Source organism: Mytilus galloprovincialis, chromosome 3 (genome assembly GCF_965363235.1).
Source record: "Mytilus galloprovincialis chromosome 3, xbMytGall1.hap1.1, whole genome shotgun sequence".
Classification (NCBI taxonomy): domain Eukaryota; kingdom Metazoa; phylum Mollusca; class Bivalvia; order Mytilida; family Mytilidae; genus Mytilus; species Mytilus galloprovincialis.
Genome location: NC_134840.1, coordinates 62,790,909 through 62,812,373, shown reverse-complemented (window position 1 = coordinate 62,812,373; position 21,465 = coordinate 62,790,909). Strand labels below are relative to the sequence as shown.

Below are 21,465 nucleotides of genomic sequence, written 5' to 3'. Positions count from 1 at the left end.
AAATGCAAGTTGAACAGTTAGGCGACCTCGAGTATATTCCATTCGTTGGATCTCCAATCTCGCCCCCTTTCTGAATTATGATATCAGCCAAATTTGAATATTTACTGTATTAAAAATGTTTGTTATCATAATTATAATTTCCCCTAGTTTAAAAGGAACTGGTTATTTTTCAGGAACACCTGCATTGCTTTATTTTTTTTCTGTTTGGGTTGCTCCTTATTTTATTTTCTTTGAGGTATTTTGGAACTAACTGTCTATTATCTTTTGGGCTCTGGATAGTAGCCTCTATTATTAGTGTTTCCTTGATATCATCTAACAATGTTGCTGGTAACACCAATGATAAACTGTTGCAGACAAAAATAACTGTTAGTAAATAAATACCCTTTATGAGGTGTGTGTCTAATTGGAAGGGATGTATGGTAATCAAAGTAACATCAGGTTTAACATTGGACGTTTGAGTTTAAAATAAACATTATTTCTGTACGTTAAAATCTTGTATGACCATCAACTCGTTTCAGGAGTCGGAAAGTGACCTTGTTCTATTCAAAATCCCTGTTTTCTAGTGACAGTCGAACTATTTCAGACTAATAGTATTTACATACATTATTAACCCTTCCATAACTATCCGCTTGAAAACATCACCAATTGAGCCAATTTTATTTTTTATTGGTAGATGTTATTACCCTTTATGAATAATACAGGATTTATCTCCAGGTGAGGTTTCTGAGTTGTTGTTAATTAAACAATTTTAGTTATTAGATAAACCATGACCATCAAGTGGCAATCAACAAGAGAACTCAAGTTGTTCTAATTATTTTTGTCAACAATCTCTGCTATTTTAAGGACACGTATACTCCATGAAAACGTAATTTTTAACAAAATTTGAATAAAGCTTCCAGTTTTTTATTTGGTTAAGAAATGAAGTAAACAAGTCAAGTTGACGAAATCCAACCAAAATCTCAGAAAATGTGTATTTGACAAATTCAAATATTTTATAAAGACATTTTAATTCACTAGTCACACTTAGGGGTATCAGTAGCGTAACAACGCCTGACTTATATATTTACCTACTTCCTGAAGTGATTTATGGATTTTAATATTTAATCAATTATTTCATCGAGTACCTTTTGACATATAGTTCTCATAAGGTCATCATGATAAAGCTATAATTGAATTGAATTGAAAAGGATGCACATGATTATGATCTTCAGGTAAGATTTATAGCAGTTTTACCGTGAAAATCCAAAACTGTAAATAGAAAAACTTTATGTTAAAGTGTAAGTTATATATTCAGATAAACTATTTTAGTTCTAGCTATTTTACTTTGTAAATTCGTAATGGCAAATGAATTTGACTCTACATGGCGGTCACAAATTTAATGTGCGCGCAAATTACCAAGTCACTGGATTCGGACCACAGAGTATCGGTAATCTTGTATTACGTTTTTCTTACACTGTAGATAGCAATATACTAAAATCATGGGGATTCTGATATTGTATTCTTAAACTAGCTTCTCTAGTTGCGTGAAATAAATTTAAATAAGTTTTTTACTGGAGGAAGTAAAATGAAATTTTATTCAGACTGAGTATTTTCGAAAATAAATAGAACGATCGACGACGATTCGTAAGAAAAGATTAATAAAAAAAATCCTAATGAATATTTTTGAATAACATTCTCTATTCTGAAATATGAAATTCATTCTTTTTATCACGCAGAGTTGACATTTTTAATTGAATAGAGAGAATGAAATTGGTCGATAAGTTATTGAACTATAGTCATTCCATCTCGTAAGGTTTTGAATGGAGTTGCAAACAGCTACGTGATTTTTATTGAAAACATGTAAATCTGTGCTTGTGATATCCGAGAATAAATATTTGCTACCTAAAATACCGTCTGTTTTAGTTGATAAAGCTTTTACCATTTTGTTTATTACATTTCAATATTGTTGCCTATGATGAAACAAATGGCATATGAGTTTTAATTGGTCCAAGATATCAAATTAATTGGTCTAAGATAAGTGTTCATCAAACTATTGGACCATTGATACAAGTTTATTAGATCTAAGATAAATAGTCATCAGATACACTCGGAATCTCTTTGGTACAGAGAGGATTAGTTTTCAATCAAACCGGTAAGATATAAGGTAAATAGTAGGCCTCAAATACGGTTAATTATTTGGTGTTGGCCTTTAGTTTAATGTCTTTGAGCTTTTGATTTTTCCATTTGATAAGGGACTTTCTGTTTTGATATTTTTCCTCGGAGTTCAGTTTTTTTGTAATTTTACTTTTTACGAATGATCAAATCTCTTAAATCTTATTAGAAAATAATATATTAAAATTTGATAAATACAAATCTGAGGGAATAGCATGGACCTCTAAAGGAGGAAAACCAGTTGCGTCAACAGATTAGCGTTTCTTACTATGCATGCACACCCTTCTTGCAATTCGTTTATTGTATACAACTCTTAACGCGTTAGAAGTGATCAACCGAATAAATGACTGCAGTATATAAAATGTACTGCGCTCTTCCAGTAGTTGAACATTTGTTAAATCAGTTTGGATTTTACAATGTATGCCCCATGAGCGTGTCAGCCAGTATCCATATTCCCATTTTCCATTGGCAGTCTAAATGCTACATCCTTGTATGCCTGTCTACCGACATTGCATATATTTTCATGACGGCATCGTCCTAAATATGCATGAGATATTTGCCACTGGACGTTAAGCATGCAACAATTAACCCATAAGATATGACTAAATATATTTCATACAGGTTCATGTAAACCTTGTTGGGTTTCTGCTTAGCAAAACTTAAATATGTTGAGACAGTGTCAAACTATTACACATTTTGTGTTTTTACGATATTAGATTCCATATTTTATCATATTTGAACGAAATTTATCATCTCAGTCTAAATATAAAATGTCATCCTGAATAATCCTACAGTTTTTCTGTTATCCATATTATGCATTTATTTGAAAAAGTGATGAATGGGAAATAATTGTTTAAAGCTGATTGATATACAGAATGAAGAAAGTTTGCATGTAGTTAGCAATATCCGGAAATGTGTATTACATTCATCCATTTTCATCTGCTTACATTTTCCCTTTCTGCAATTTCATGTTCATGGATCACTTTCATCTTGCTTTTTAAGATTGAATTAAAATGATTAAAACGTGTTCAGAAAGAGGGGAGTCAGTATGGGTCTGTCTGTTAAATAACATTTTCAAAACTCTGAGGGATTCGTATTTGAAAGTTGCAAGGTGAATATTTAGTTCACGCATCATTGTAAATATAACGGAATTTGATGAGACTGTCATCAAAGTGAGAGGTTTAGCGCTTTAAAACCAGGTTTAATCCACCATTTTCTACATTTGAAAATGTCTGTACGAAGTCAGGAATATGACAGCTCTTGTCCATTCGTTTTTTATGTGTTTTGGCATTTGATTTTGCCATGTGATTATGGACTTTCCGATTGGATTCTCCTCTGAGTTCAGTATTTTTGTGATTTTACTTTTTAATCATACCAAATACAAACTTCATATTTAATCTAAATGTACTATACTAAACAAACGTTTTATTATTACAATGAAGAAAGATTTTGTTTGAACCGTGAAAAAATCAGGCAATTAATAAGTCAAAATACTAATGCTACCATCAAGTTGAAATTGTAAAAGGTGTTAGAAGCTATATAAATTCAAAAGTAACTTCTCAAACAGTTACTTGTAATATTGTTTTGTTTTTTGTTTTGTTTTGTTTTGGTTTTTTTTTTTTTTTTTGTTTATGTAAATTTTAAATATACTGTTTAGTCCATTTTTGGTTAATGAATCCTTTTAGCGTGGCTCGGAACTTATACATCTCGACATGGTGTTATTGTGCTATGTTCAATTTTTGAGTTTGCTTGACCCACATCTTACGAGTTTGTTTGACCCATAATTTGTTAATTTGCTTGACCCATATCTTGCGAGTTTGTTTGATCCATATCTTGTTAATTTGCTTGACCAATATGTTGTGAGTTTGATTGACCTATATGTTACGAGTTTGAGTGTACAATATCTTATGAAACAATAATCTTCTTATTTTATTTGGTACAAGTCTTTTAGTCTAGGTATTATTGAGTTATGTCCTCCCGACATCATTGATTGAAAAAAAACCTTTTGACACGATTTGTTTCAACAATGAATTAGTCATTCTTATTTTTTTGCAAAATATTTTCAATATAAATTTATTAGTTAAAAGGTGTCTCTATTAAATGTGAAATTTTCTGTGTTTATTTTCATTTTGAATTTCTTTGATTCCATTTAAAGGCCAAACTATTGACATTTCATTAAGTATGTCTCTAAATGCTTATCTATAGTTTACAGAGGGTTGTTAATATCCTAATTTTACTTCATACATTTAAAAATCTAAAAGTAAAAGTATCTCAGAAGATTTGGTTACAGCTTATCAACATGATAGCTTTTTTTAATTGTAAATGAGACCGTGACTTTTTTCCCTTATGACATAAAAAAGAGTTGTGTAAAAGTCAATGAGACAGCAATCAAACAACACAAGCCTAAAAAATCATGAGATTAGCATAGACCACATAACTTTGCCTTGGTTTCTTCATCAATTTTAATATATTCACCCTACAAAACGACAAATTATCGTTATCTTGATTTCGTATACCTGTATGGGTCATGATGTAATATGTGCCACTGGACGTTAAGCGACTCCAATATATCAGTTGCATATTTTGGCGGCATGTTATTGAGAATAACAAATAGAAGTTATTTTTATCATCCATTAAAAGTTGATCATGAAATGCAGTCATTTTGATAAAACGATTTTAGTCGATAGGAAATATTTATGAATGATGGATTAAAGTCGATAAGTATTAACAAATAAACACAAGACAATTTCCTTGAAGACATATAGAAGTAAACATACAGTACTAGCTCTTCAATGATATACAGCGGTTTCTAATGAGTCGAGCTTTACATTGCTCATAGTCCATACATGTTGAAAATAAAGAAGGTAGGTAATGAGTTAAGATTTTGCCTTTGAAATAGCAAGAATACTGAAAATTTCAACCCTTTCTGTGTACGTGAATAAAAATGAATTAGATGATATAGTCTGAGACACTTTAGTACAGCAATGTCACAAAAACAAGCGGAAATTGCACCGGTGGAAATTGATATTATGAAACGGAAACCACTTGTATAGCAATATTATATGTTCTGTGTTAACCTTCTTATGGTTTTACTAAAAGTTTAAAGTTCAGAAAGACAAATACACGTATAACATTTACCCCAATCGCATATACCAATAAGGACAGATATTCACCCAAAATAGCCTACATTAGCACATTATTATTGAAAGAAGCCTTGTTTTTAGTAAAATTGTACAATTTATCAACAGTACCTAATGAAAGTAAGCCCCGAAAGTGTTTGGGACTCTTTGCATCTAAACGAGTATTATTTTTATGTTATTGGCCCGAGAACAGTTATTTCGTAGTGCGTTTCTTTTAGACCATAAATTCAAATTAAAAAAATCCCACCTGCTCTTTCTCAAAAAGATTTTTACAGTGTAGTGTACTACCAGTGACACAAATAATATCAAAATTATAGAAACTTCTATCAGCTCTAACTTAAAATATTGACAATTCTGTGTTAAGGGGGTGTAAAATTCAGTTTGACAGCTTCAGACATGATGAAATTTGACCTTTTTGAACTGGACCAAATCACTACTTATCATATAGATTCAGCACCCAAATTTTTTTAACATGTAATTACATCCCCCAACTTAATATTTCATGCATTTAATATCAAGAAATAAATTGGGAAAGTGTATTAAATAAAACATGCAAGTTATACACTGTTTACACTAGGGACTATATTCGTAACCAAAGGACGATAACTGTGTCCTTGGACCTATTGCCAAAGGAGATTGTAGGGTGGTTGATAAATTTAACCTCTAATAAATAGACAATCATAAATATGTTCGTGTTGCAATTATTTGCACTTGTCTAGCAAAAACTCGACAAAACATAATTTGCAGTTATATTGAAAATAGAATGGTACACCATATGTCTACTTGCTTTTATGACTTGATAATCGAAATGCACCACAGCTTATTAATGCTACACAATTTGATAAAATTGTATTTAGCTCGGCTCATACATTATTGATAGCTTGCTTAATACAACTGCTTTCAGATCAGCTCAAACTTTCTTGAGACATAACATATTAGTAAAAGTTTGTTTTCTCTCAGTTCATGCTTTTAAATGCAAAATAAAAAGTATATACTTGGCATGTTTTTATTAAATTATATTTTTAAATAAAGCCTACTAATATTTATAAATGCTGTGCATTATATTGTAATTTGCCTTTTTAAATTTCAGTGAAATTGAAATTTTATTCAATTTTATGTCGTAATATTAAACCTACCCCACTTGATTGAATCAAGTTTCGATAAGTATAGCAAACAAAGTGCAAAATTTATGCTCTTTTAATTTTCACTTTGTAATCATACTGCATTAAACGTCTATCATGTAGGTATAGATCATGCGAAAGGTGAAGAATTATGGCAAAATTGTACTTTTTCGACAAATCTAATTCTCAGTAGCTTTAATGTCTTTTCAAGCCTTTCTTCTGTGAAAAAAAAAACGGTTTATGTTAATGGTAAAAAGGTGGAGTCGAAACAAAAAGGATAAAAAAGATCGTGAGAGTTCATCATTTGAATTTAAATCAAACAAAGACTTTATTTACATGAACAAAATGTCATCTTGGCCTTAATGTTTTAATGTTACTACAGACAAACTGGCAGTTTTATTGCATTTGTTATTTAACAAATGTTAAATTGTTAGCTTATAAGTTATAATGCACTTATTGTTTATTTGTTTATAATAACATCACCTGCTTCATTTTAAAAAAGACAAATACCGATTAAGGAAGGCATTCATTTTATATTTGGCAAAATCCATAGTAAAAATGTAAATATATACATAAAATATTCACAGAGTCATTATTAGTGTCTTTCACACGTGGAACCCTGTAAATAAGTTCGCTAAAAATATTCGACTTTTCAATTCGATTGTTGAGTTTCACTTGTTCTCTAGATATAATGATTAGGGTTGCTATTGGTATGATTGAAATTAGTTCAAATTCGAGCAGACAGTGTAAAAAATATTAATTTCTTAATTTTGATATAAATTGTCTTTATCAAAAATGTTATTTGACACAGATATGAGTTGCTATGGAATCGACGCTCTTTCAACTGACTTATTCACTGTAAACATATTGTCACTTACTTACAGGGATACAGCTGAAACTTGATCAGTATAAACAAATTATGGTAATATGTTCCAATGCCGTCTAACAATTTTCTTGTAGCTACATAGGCTTTTTTATTGGTCAAAGTTTTTTCAAAGATATAAAATTTATTTGTTTTAAACAATTGCTACCCTTTTTTTATTTTTTATCTCGTTAGACCTATAATTCACTTTGATAAATAAAACCCAATATCAACAGGCCATCTCCAATACTTAGTGATTGTCAAACTATTATATTAGATATTAAAAACGTGACCGCACATGGCAGAAAAACACTCTTATAGTCATCTATTGGCTTTAATCTTGTGCTGTTGGCATTTGAAAACTGATGGCACGTTGTTTGAAGACAATAAACAATTGTTCCTTTAAATTCTTGTAATAATTGAAATCTTTACAATAATAGACCCAAAAATTGATTTACACTAAATAAAGGCAACAGTAGTATACCGCTGTTCAAAACTCATAAATCCAGGGACAAAAAACAAAATCGGGGTAACAAACTAAAACCGAGGGAAACGCATTAAATATAAGAGAACAACGACATAACACCGAAACGTAACACACACAGAAACGGACCAAGCATCAGACAAAACACCACGAGAATAACAAATATAACAAGAAAACCAAATACATGAATTTGGGATAGACAAGTACCGTGCCACGTCTGATCTCAATATCTCAAAAATAAGAGAAAACACAAACGACTCAACGTTAAAATGCAACACACACAGAAACGAACAATAATATAACAATGGCCATCTTCCTGACTTGGTACAGGACACTTTTAAAGGGGAATAAAAGTGGTGGGTTGAACCTGGTTTTGTGGCATGCCAAACCTCGCACTTTAATGGCAAAGTTAAATATAACATTGAAATGACAACATAATATTACAGGACTACGTCAATACAAATAAATAGGAGAACATATTAGACAAAGAAAAACATGATTAATAGATAACAAAAAGCATCAGGTTTAAAATTCAATACGCCAAAAACGCGCCTTGTCCACACAGGACTTACAAGTGACGCCCAGATATAAAAGATCGAAAGTGAAAAAAGTACAAAGTTGTACAGCACTGAAGATAAAAAGTTGAAAAGGTTTCGCCAAATACGGCATTGTTTTTATGCCCGGGATAAGAACATTCTTATTATATAGAACAATTCATGCTATTGCAAACAGTAAATTTTATCAAATGAATATGAAAGAGATATACATAAAGAAACTGAAGTATTAACTAATTACAGAAAACTAAACCCGAATACATAACGCCCAGATATAAAAGATCGAAAGTGAAAAAGGTACAAAGTTGTACAGCACTGAAGATCAAAAGTTGAAAAGGTTTTGCCAAATACGGCATTGTTTTTATGCCCGGGATAAGAACATCCTTATTATATAGAACAATTCATGCTATTGCAAACAGTAAATTTTAACAAATGAATATGAAAGAGATATACATAATGAAACTGAAGTATTAACTAATTACAGAAAACTAAACCCGAATACATAATGCTATTTAACACAGAAACACGTCTTATAGTAATGCGAATTCACATTCAGCAAAACAGTCACAATCGGGAATAAGTCACGTTTGGTAATTAAAAGATTAGACGACATAATGACAAACCACAATCTACCATGTGGTAAAAATGTCCTTAGCTAGTTTGGTTAAAGAGACATCATATGGATCCACCAATTCGTGATGGTGTCCATAAAATTTACGGAGTGTCAATTTTAATCTGTCCTCCTCATAACTTTGTTGGAACAGTTTCTGCGTAAGGAGCACACTCCTGTATATGAAGTCCGTATAGTGTGAACTATATGTAGCCGGGACTACTTTTTTTCTTGACAACTGATTGTTTACTTCTGGTTTTCGCGATTTTCGTCTGCTTTATCGTCTGCATTATCTAATATAAATCTTATCATGGACGAAGAAATAAAGAAAGGAACCCGTGCACTCGTTATGAAACCTATAAAAATATAAAAAAAAAGATATATCTGGGAGTCAATGGAACAGTATTCTGTTCACACAAGAACATACAACACAATAAAATAAAACCATATTAGTTCAAAAAGTATACATATCAGTACGCGTTGCAAAGAAAAACGGCCGTAGCAACACAACTCACAACAAATAGGCCACGCACATACAACTTTTTGCCATAAGAGAAATAGGTTTAACAACTTGTGAGAATTAGATATCGCTTGATATCAACTCTCGTTATTTAATTTCAATAATAATAAACTCGCCATAGGCTTGTTTATTATTATTGAGAAGTACCAAAAATGTGATAAGTAAAACTATTTAAATACACATTTTCGACAATAAGAACGTTTACTACAAATCCTGTTGGATTAGTAATATTCTCTTATGGTTGGGGTCTGTTATCTAACTCCCACGTGAATAGATATTTTTCGTATCACACCGTACGGAGTGTGATATGAAAAAGTGATATCAAAATTACGTTAATTTGATTGGCTTATCTCGTAAATTTCCAATATTTTCATTGGCCGTTGATCAGGTCATTATTCACTGGAAAAGGTCATGCCGGGACTACTTTTTTTCTTGACAACTGATTGTTTACTTCCGGTTTTCGCGATTTTCGTCTGCTTTATCGTCTGCATTATCTAATATAAATCTTATCATGGACGAAGAAATAAAGAAAGGAACCCGTGCACTCGTTATGAAACCTATAAAAATATAAAAAAAAAAGATATATCTGGGAGTCAATGGAACAGTATTCTGTTCACACAAGAACATACAACACAATAAAATAAAACCATATTAGTTCAAAAAGTATACATATCAGTACGCGTTGCAAAGAAAAACGGCCGTAGCAACACAACTCACAACAAATAGGCCACGCACATACAACTTTTTGCCATAAGAGAAATAGGTTTAACAACTTGTGAGAATTAGATATCGCTTGATATCAATCGATATCTAATTCTCACTCGTTATGAAACCTATAAGTCTCTATTCTTGGAGCTTCTTGTTATCGTTATCACAAAGATTAATGTCAAAGAATTTCATATCAAAAAAGTCAAAATACGTTGTGCCTCTATAACCTCTCCAAAATATTTATTTAATAATTAAATAAGATCAACACATTACAATTATACGGCTTTTGTACACCATTTCTTGATCTTTAACCTCACAGCACCGGTCGAACTATGTAACATATATAAATATAGACCTGACCTATCGGTTGTTGTTTTATAGATATAATTGTGCGAAATAATGAGAAGATGCATAGGAGAATAAAAAAAAGGAAAAAGGAAAAGGAGGAATATACATATATTAGCCCACTGAATATTAGTACTTAAGATAGAGCAGCACTCTTCCCAGGAAAGGAAAAATGACTTTTTCTTCTAAATGTCAACAAACGTGTAAATATGTGGATAGGATGAATGGATTCGAGGGTTTTGATAGGGAAAAATATCTTTTTTTTTTAAACTCTGTGGTTTCTTAAATAATTTGGACATTCACACACTTTACTCCTCAGACCCTGCATTCACTCACATACTGTAAACATTTTATTAAGCTAGTAAAATAGTTTGTGTTTTAAATGTCAATTATCAAAATTCTTCATTTGAATTGGGGTTTTTTTTCACATGAGGTTTGTTTTTCCTAAACTTTTATTATTACAAATCAAATAGTTTCTTGATATTCCTGAAAATAATTTTCTCTACTTATTGATAATACTGGATAAAAAAATGGATAACAAATTGATATTAAAAGAATTGTGTTTTTTGTGCTTTGAGGAGTGTTATTTATTAAAAACTTTCAAAATTATATAAATTACAAAATATTTAAAAACTTGAAACTTGATAAGGAACAATGGCAGTAATGGAAAGAAACATCATAAATAATAATTATTGTTGATTAAAACATATGCAGAAGCTTATAAAAATGCTGGAATGCGTATTACAAATATGACCAAGTTCATAATATGCTTTAGAATGAATTTAAATAGGTCTAACTTTCAAATTTTATTAACGTAAAATGATTAATTACAATTAAATATTTGTATTTTTGGTAACTATATCCGTCCTGTGGAGGTAATGTACTTGGTTCGATTGATATTTATCAGTACTCCATTCCCTAAAAACATATTTTCAGTTTACAGAATGTCAGCTTGAAGTGAAGTTATGATTTTCTTCTTGATAATTTTTTTTTTATACTTGAATATATTTCAATAAGTATTTCTATTGTATAGCTTTTAATAAGTATCAAGAATTTAAAATCAACATAGACCTTCGAAGTGTGGGATGTTATCTACATTTCCTGAGCCGGAAAGGTCAATTCCTTTATTTTATTTTTTTCTTCTTTACATCCATGTAAACCAAATCATAACTTCATCAGTCCTTCTTCGAGTTTGAATGCGCTGACCGTGACAAAAATAAAAAAGTTAAAGTCCTAATGTTGACCGATTTTCTTTATAATACATTCGCTCGCGGAGGTTTTTGGTTTATTGACAGCGGTTCAATTTATACATGCAAATATGTGAAAACTTCACTGAACAAAGTTTTCTGACCCAAGCCAACAATTGGAACGTTGGTTCTTTTTCGCATGTTTCACTAAATCTATCCAATATCTTAAAGTGAATATACTTGTAACGGAGTTCAATATTTTCTCACTTTTAATTTACATATTTAACCTACTTGTATACAAGAAATTAATAAATATTTGTTTTACTTTTAAATTTCTTTCTAAATTTGGTTTATTTTGAACAATCATATTGCATTTTATACTTTAATATTCTGTAACTTTTTCAATTAAATTTTATATTCAACGCTTTGGTTTTGACTTACGTGAAGACATATACAATTGATGTTACAGAAATTGGTATATAGATACCAAAAGATCTCATGGGGGGAGATAAAACGGTTTGAACTTGTAAGCTTTAAATAAGATTGTACTTTTGACATTACCGATATATGTAAACAACAAAAGACATAAATATATCTGATATTTAATTTGATCTTCGTTTCTGTTTAAAAAGCGATAGAGAAATCTTATAAATTTGACAAGATTGTTTAAAGACGGATTAAGGAAGTCGAATTCCAGACTTTTCATATATTGGACAGGTGTTATCATTATTAAACATCCTTTAAAACGTATATACCTGTAAAAATTCCTCCGAAGAAATTTACATCTGTATGGAATTAAATTTATATTTGTATAAAATTGAATTTACATTAAAGACGTTAAAAACGCGTGCAGTGAGAATCAGCATGCAAAATCAAGTTAGCACATATGTATTTGGATATATTTTCATAATATTGATTATTAGTTGTTTGATGAACGTCCCGTGGAAAACATGTCATACTTATTCAGGACGAGAAACCAATTCACAATGAAAAATATTAAGGGATGAAGGGCTGAAAACTTAGACCGCTACTGAAAAATGAACGTCCAGTGGAAAACATGTCATACATATTCAGGACGAGAAACCAATTCACAATGAAAAATATTAAGGGATGAAGGGCTGAAAACTTAGACCGCTACTGAAAAATAAGGGAACGTTTAATAGGCATAGATATTTTGCAACATGCCTCCAACTAACCCCACGAATAGTCGTTGCTAGAAGTTTGACAGGATTTCGGCAGTGTTATTATGAATTTAATTTATTCACACTTTTTTCATGTCGAATTGATTAAGTTACTGTCTGATTATCAACTACATGTATACCATATCTCATCAATTTTAACTATTAAGTAAAACTATTTGTCAACGAGCTTTCCTTTACATATTTGAGTAATAGTTAAAGTTGAAATCGCGCTCTGTGTGTTTTTGGTACAATTAGAAATTTTTTAAATGATCAGCGAATTGATGAATTTGAACACGGAATTCTTAAACTTCGTTGCTCTCTTTTAATCATGTATTCAATTAAATGTATGACATAATGAAGTATACGAAATACATTAGATAGAAGTATATGAATTTGTAATGACAGGTTATACTAAAAACAGCCAAGTATCATTTATTTTATTACTTTCGCGTGATGTGCATTTGCAGAAAGATGTGTAGAAAACGCATTCCTGTTCCCATTAAATGAAAACTCCATTTATATTTACAGAGAACTACAAAACTTAAGGCTATTAACAAAACTGAATTTCTTTTAAAACGACATATCACCATCAGTTGTTACGTTGGTGTATATGAAGTGTATTATTCAATTACTTAACAATAGATTTAATTGGTATTAAGTATATAACGTTGACATAGCTATACACGGGATAATATTGTGTTTTGTTCATTCATTAATCACTATAAAGGAAACAGGGATAGCAGTCCCCTTTTCGTTTCATTGTATATATCCAGGCCAAAAAAGTTAAGCAGTTTTTCAATTACCGGTTAAATTTATTGAAATAACCTTACAAGCATTCCCTTAATTTTCATGTTTGATGTTAATCACTTTAAAGTATAGGTTAAAATACTGAATGAAAAAAAAATTAAATCAAAGATTCATTGTAAAGTGCGACACTTGATACTGTAGGACGGAACGTTGACATAGCATTGTAGACCAATGCATTTAAATTTTTCCGAGTCATTGATTTAAGTTTTCAATATAAAGTAACCTTTTTCCAATCATTATTTATAGTAGAAAGTAACTTTGCTATATTTGACAGGAAGATTAATTTTTAAATTCTCGTATATTTATTTGAATGTTTAATAATTTGTGAAATTATTTTGCAGATCGATAAATAAAAGATCTTTAAAGATTGCGATTCAGTCATGGTATATACGATTTACAGATCAAATGGAAATAGTATATGCCTTATAATGTAACTGAGCAAAAATTGTTGATGAAAATATTTTTGTTTTAAAATTCCAATTGTGCGACTATTGTTATCTATAGCCGTAGATATTTAAGAACGATATGAATTTCGGAATAGAGCATTTATACCACGATGCAGACATTTCTAGCAATTTTACATCATTGGACGCGAAAGAAAAAATGAGAACTAGACAAGCACATGCTAGAGAGGAGAAACAACTGAAACGGTTTAATACAACATTGGAACGTGCACATACTGTGTTGATAAAGAGACAAGATTGGGAGAAAAATAATATTCAGCAGGAATTACACATTATAAAACTTAAATCAGCGTCCCTTGGTAAAGGATTAAAAAAAGAGGAAGAGGCAGAACTTATAAAAAGGGCGCGGAAACTTCCCGCTATAACGAAATCCAGTAACTCTTTAGTTAAATCCAATTTTAGTGACAGTTCTTCGAATGGAAGTACAACTCAAAGAAGCCATTCATTTCGTCGACACGGAACTATTACTTCGGTGGATTTGAGATATTCAGCGGAAGTAAACTTTACGCCATCAGTAGAAACAAATCCTCCGATAGATATAGTTACTGTTTATATGAAGAAAGCAGATGTAGTGACAAGAAATTTACATCGACTTTACAAACGTAAACAGGAAAGAAATTCTTATATAAAAGAAGCTGTTAAAATCATTAGACAAAATAATAGCGTCTTGTTAGACGAGGCAAAGTTATATACTCGAAATAAAGAATTACTCAAGGATTTAGAATTGCACAAACAAAAACAACGATCGTCATCCGAAAAGACGACCGAACGTGAAATACTGGTTGTCGATAAAGCGAGTACTTCCGTTACATTTGACGGCAATAATAAAGATGATTTTTATATAAATAAAGAGGATACCATTGTAATTAAAAAGGGCAACATTATAAATAAAGAGGGAAACATTCAAAATGCAGAGGTAAAAATTGATAGTGATATTGATATTTCTAGTGAAGAAGTCCCTAATGACATTGTAGATGATGTAACAGTGCTTCCGGATATAGAGCCAGCTTCATCTGTGGTTGCAAATCCATCAGAGAGTGGCAGTGACTTCGATGACAAAAATGCAAAATGGACCGATATTTTTAAAATTCCAGAGATGTGGAAAGTCTTTGACGGTAGGAAAAAAGTAAAACAAATAACAAAACCTCCTCCTGCATTGGTGACTCTCAGAGGAAAGCTTAGGAAAACCTTGTTGAGATAATAAATGTTTGTTTTAATTATTTTGTTTGATCATTAGATATCAGGCAATGTCACTTAAACGTGATACAATGTCAATTTGTAATGATTTGTTATTTCATTTATCATGTGTATGCTGTTTGAAAAAAAAGTTCGTTTTATGAAAATGACAGGGTAATCTTTAATTTACTTAATCTGTCAATATTAAGATACTAAAAGTCTACGAAAAGATATTAAACATATAAACCATGTTTAGACGGGTTATTCATTACACCAAAAAATCAAGTGATACTAGAAGTACAATTAGACATTTCAAAATAATGTTATTCTTCTTATGGTATCAAGATGTAAGTAACAACAGTCGCATTTAATAAAGTATCCAAATGAACAAGCATTTGGATAAAGGGTAAATAAAGGCAGCAGTAGTATACCGGTGTTCAAAAGTCATAAATCGATTGAGGAAAACAAATCCGGGTTACAAATAAAAAAAAAACGATGGAAACACATTGACTATAACAGGAAAACAATGGAACAGCGGAAAGTGACGGATTGAACCTGGTTTAATGGCTAGCCAAATCACGCTTTATGACAATGTTAAAAAAAAAATATCGCTTAAATGACAACACTACGTGACAAAAATGCAGAACAAACACATGCAAGAACATTCATTACAGAGAAAAGTGCAAACAAAAAATATATAAGTCGACACAACATGCAAACCACAGAACAACAACGAATATATAACACCAACGACAGGCGCCACATGATATCACAAACAGTGACGCGCTTACGCTACTAACATGCAATCTCCTAATAATATGTTTTTCCAAATACTACGATTGATTGATTGATTGTTGGTTGCTTAACGTCCAGTGGCAAATATTTCATGCATATTCAGGACGACCAAATACTACGATAAAGAGGATACAATTGGTGACATAATCATTAATAGAAATATTTATTTAAAAACCTATGTTTACGCTTTCAAATCTATTACCCTGTATTATTATAGTGGAATCGGTTGTTGTTAACTTAACATCCACTGAAACATATTATATGCATGTTCAGGAAGAGAACACAATATAAATAAATAAAATAGGTTAACCGGATTCAAGGGACATTTGGACTATCACTGACAAAAATAGGGTATATTGGATCGACAATAACATGCCTCTTGACCAACAACACCTAACCTGTTTGTTTTGGACATTTTCACATTAATGCAATGTTCCTTTAGTGATTGAATATGCTTTTCATTCATTTCACATTTATATAAATAGTGTTCAAACACTGCATTATATAAGTATCACCGATGACATTTTCGTTTACTTTACTTTCTTTTCAATATCATATAAAATATAGTTCTAAATGTTAAAGGGAGAGATTATGCTGTACTTCTGGAGTGTTTTGAAAAAAATAAACATTTTACTTTCCATGAATATCCATTTCAAGATATAGAGATTGCGTTGCTCAAACTATCAAATATTTCCCTTTTATTTCACGAGCACGGTTTGCTTGGGATTTCAATGATGTTTCACTTCTGTAATTAGACATCTTCAAAATGTGACGATATGTTACCCCTTCTTCATCAATTACTGTAATGCTAGTTTCTCCTTTATAATGGTTTGTATATGGCAAAGACAGCTTTGCAATATATGATATTTCATACCTAAACTAAGCAAGAGTGTTTTTACCTAGCAGATATTATTAGTAACATAGTGTATTAGTGACCTAATATGATATATCTGGGTCAGTAAATTCCATATGGGGTGAGAACGAAGCTCGAACCCCATATGGAATTTACTGACCCCGTATATTGTAACGAATTTATCTTACCGACTATCTTTATTTGTTGAATTAAGACTAGAGTTGTCTCATTTGCTATCATAACACATCTTATTTCTATATCAAGGTGTTCAAGTGTTCAATTTTTCTTCAATTGGTCTGCACTGAAAAAAATGCAAACAATAACTTTTTATTATCAACAACCTTGATTTAACAATAATAAACAGAACTTTCAATACTTTTAAATGATCAAACAGTGCCAAAGTCGTAAATCCACTACTAACCGGGTATTGAATTAACCCCCGCCTCCCTATTAACCTAATATTGAATATACACGGTCTCCACGAGGTCGCTTTTAACCAGTCATATTCCTAGAAATGTATAGGAGGTAACATAATTACCAGTCCATTTTTGCGCCAGTCGGATCCTCATGCCTTTGTTAGTCTTATATGTTTTGTTTCGTTTTTATTTTTTGTTCATTTGTAAGCTTTTGGGTATATTATGACGTTCATTTTCATTGAATGTTTAGTTGCTTCTTTTGAGAAGTACATATCGCAATTTTGTCCAGAACTTAATTTATGGCAAAGATTAAAACAATTTAGAATATAAAAATTCCAATATCATGTTGTGTCACACACTTCTCTTTGGGCTTCGTTCACAAATTTCCCCGCCCTTTTCTACACAGGAGCAGGATCATTTCAAACCATTCTTGTAACTTGAGATCAAATAGTATCAAAGGTACCAGGATTATAATTTAGTACGCCAGACGCACACTCGTCTACATAACACTCATCAGTGACGCTCATATCAAAATATTTATAAAGCCAAACAAGTACAAAGTTGAAGAGCATTGAGGATCCAAAATTCCAAAAAGTTTTGCCAAATACGGCTAAGGTAATCTATGCCTGGGGTAAGAAAATCCTTACTTGTTCGTAAAATTCAAAGTTTTTTAAACACGAACCACATTATTGATATTCATGTCAACACTTAATCGCTTAAGTGTTGACTACTGGGCTGGTGATACACACGGGGACGAAACGTCCACCAGCATTACAAAAGTAGTATTACTATCGAAATTGTATGATTTTTTTATAGTTTTTTTGAGTACTTTTTGCAATAATTTTATAGCGATGTTTCAGGTTGATTATTGCTGTTGTCTGGTATTTCAAATTACCTGGTTTATCAGTCTATTCGTTCCGAAGCTCGGCAGCTTCATATCAGACCCGAAACCACAACTTTTGTAACGTTGCTTTTATACTCCTTACGGTTTATGTATTTAGCTTCTTTTAAAGACTTTTACTCTGAAGCACCTGACGGTTTTACCAGAAACATGTATCATATTCGAGATATCCGATAAATTACAACAATCTATTGTTCGTTTCCAAGAATGTAAGCCTTTGCTTTTGTTGTAGTTCAGTATTTCTGTTGTGCCCTTGTTTTTGAAACGGATTTGTTTCACTTACTACATGTAGTAATCGAATTTTGAAAATTAAACAGCGGTATACTAATGTTTCCTTTATTTATAATCTTTATGCATGTATGTGTTTAGAGATCGAGTGAATTATACTCCCTCTTATGGTAGATACTTTTAAATCTTGTGTATCCAAGTCAGCTCTTCCGTGTTCATGAATATAAATGTCACTTTTATAAATTTCCTGTTACAAAACTTTGAATTTTTCGAAAAACTAAGGATTTTCTTATCCCAGAAATAGATTACCTTAGACGTATTTGGTATAACTTTTTGGAATGTTTGGTCCTCAATGCTCTTCGACTTTGTGCTTGTTTGGCTATTTTGATCTGAGCGTTACTAATGAGTCTTATGTAGAAGAAACGCGCGTCTGGCGTATTTAATTATAATCCTGGTACCTTTGATAACTATTATCTCGTAATAATGGAAAAACATGAAACACATATTATAGCAACACTTTTGTAGACATGATATTTTTATATGAACAAAATCTGTCTTTACTGAACAAACAAGATGCTCTCAAGAGCCTGAATAGCTCACCTGGTAAACAATGCCTTATTGAACATATTGAACCATGCCAGGCAAACATGTACAGCTAACAATTCTTCAATATTACAAATATATATGACTTACTGTTTATAAATAAAGAAAATGAGACCAAAACACAAACACTTAAAACTTAGCAATGGACTGTGAAAATGAGGTCAAGTTCAAATAAAACCTGCGTAACCGACATATAGATCATAAAATATTTTCATACACCAAATATAGTTGACCTAATGCATAAAGTATTAAAATGACAATTTTGGTCATATTAACCTATTTGTAGATCTTACTTTGCTGATCGGGTCAATTGACAATTTTGGTCATATTTAACTTATTTGTAGATCTTACTTTGCTGATCATTTTTGCTGTTTACAGTTTATCTTTATCTATAATGATATTCAAGATAATGACCAAAAACTGCAAAATTTCCTTAAAATTACCAATTAAGTGGCAGCAACCCAACAATGGTTTGTTTGATTCGTCTGAAAATTTCAGGGCTGATAGATCTTGACCTAATGAACATTTTTACCCCTGTCAGATTTGCTCTAAATGCTTTCGTTTTTGAGATATAAGCCAAAAAACTGCATTTGACCCCTATGTTCTATTTAAAGTAAGGGCGGCCATGTTTTTTGACGGATCAAAAATCAAAGCACATACTTTGTGCAGGATAATCTAAGGAACTATCATGCTAAGTTTCATCCAAATCCATTCAGTAGTTTCAGAGGAGAAGATTTTTTAAAGTAAGCAAATATGATGAACAAATTGTGAAAAATTGTCATTAAAGGACATTTACCCCTTAAGGGGTCAATTGACAATTTTGGTCATATTAACCTATTTGTAGATCTTACTTTGCTGATCATTTTTGCTGTTTACAGTTTATCTTTATCTATAATGATATTCAAGATAATGACCAAAAACTGCAAAATTTCCTTACAATTACCAATTAAGTGGCAGCAACCCAACAATGGTTTGTTTGATTCGTCTGAAAATTTCAGGGCTGATAGATCTTGACCTAATGAACATTTTTACCCCTGTCAGATTTGCTCTAAATGCTTTCGTTTTTGAGATATAAGCCAAAAACTGCATTTGACCCCTATGTTCTATTTAAAGTAAGGGCGGCCATGTTTTTTGACGGATCAAAAATCAAAGCACATACTTTGTGCAGGATAATCTAAGAAACTATCATGCTAAGTTTCATCCAAATCCATTCAGTAGTTTCAGAGGAGAAGATTTTTTAAAAGTAGCAAATATGATGAACAAATTGTGAAAAATTGTCATTAAAGGACATTTACCCCTTAAGGGGTCAATTGACAATTTTGGTCATATTAACCTATTTGTAGATCTTACTTTGCTGATCATTTTTGCTGTGTACAGTTTATCTTCATCTATAATAATATTCAAGATAATGACCAAAAACTGCAAAATTTCCTTAAAATTACCAATTAAGTGGCAGCAACCCAACAATGGTTTGTTTGATTCATCTGAAAATTTCAGGGCTGATAGATCTTGACCTAATGAACATTTTTACCCCATGTCAGATTTGCTCTAAATGCTTCCGTTTTTGAGATATAAGCCAAAAACTGCATTTGACCCCTATGTTCTATTTTAAGTAACGGCGGCCATGTTTTTTGACGGATCAAAAATCGAAGCACACACTTTGTGCAGGATAATCTAAGGAACAATCATTTTAAGTTTCATTCAAATCCATTCAGTAGTTTCAGAGGAGAAGATGTTTGAAAAATTGTTAACGACGACAGACGACGACGACGACGACGACGGACGCCAAGTGATGAGAAAAGCTCACATGGCCTTTGAAAAATTGTTAACGACGACAGACGACGACGGACGCCAAGTGATGAGAAAAGCTCACATGGCCTTTTAGGCCAGGTGAGCTAAAAAGGAATGCGCAAGGCAATTTATAATTTTTTTTGTTTTGTGCATACAACGTTTTTCTAAATAAACTGAAAGAGTCAAATTTCTTAAATCAATTTTTGGGTCATAAACATGAAATTCTGTGAAAATGAAAACTTCTTTTCGACTTCTCTAATATTGCCAAATTTGTAAAAACGGAAGATGCGTCTATATTGGACTTGGAGTTTAAGTGTGTATCTTTCTACCTGAATCAAATTGATTGTTTCTGCTGACAAAATTGAATATAGTTATCAAAGGTACCAGGATTATAATTTAGTACGCCAGACGCGCGTTTTGTCTTCATAAGACTCATCAATGATGCTTATATTAAAATATTTATAAACCCTAACAACAATTTCAACAATTCTCAGACTATTGATTTATGACTTAAGGTCAATTAACAGTAAATAGCTTATTTCACATATTTTGTAAAAAAAAAAAAAAC

General features: G+C 31.4%; 1 protein-coding gene across 1 annotated transcript; it reads left to right on the top strand.

Annotated features, from left to right (window-relative positions):
• The first annotated feature begins 1,117 nt into the window (after positions 1–1,117).
• LOC143068597 (uncharacterized) lies at positions 1,118–15,561 on the top strand. Its single transcript, XM_076242784.1, has 2 exons — positions 1,118–1,211; positions 14,012–15,561. Exon 2 carries the CDS (start codon positions 14,196–14,198, stop codon positions 15,333–15,335), a length of 1,140 nt encoding a protein of 379 aa, XP_076098899.1. The 5' UTR covers positions 1,118–1,211; positions 14,012–14,195; the 3' UTR covers positions 15,336–15,561.
• The last annotated feature ends 5,904 nt before the right edge of the window (positions 15,562–21,465 follow it).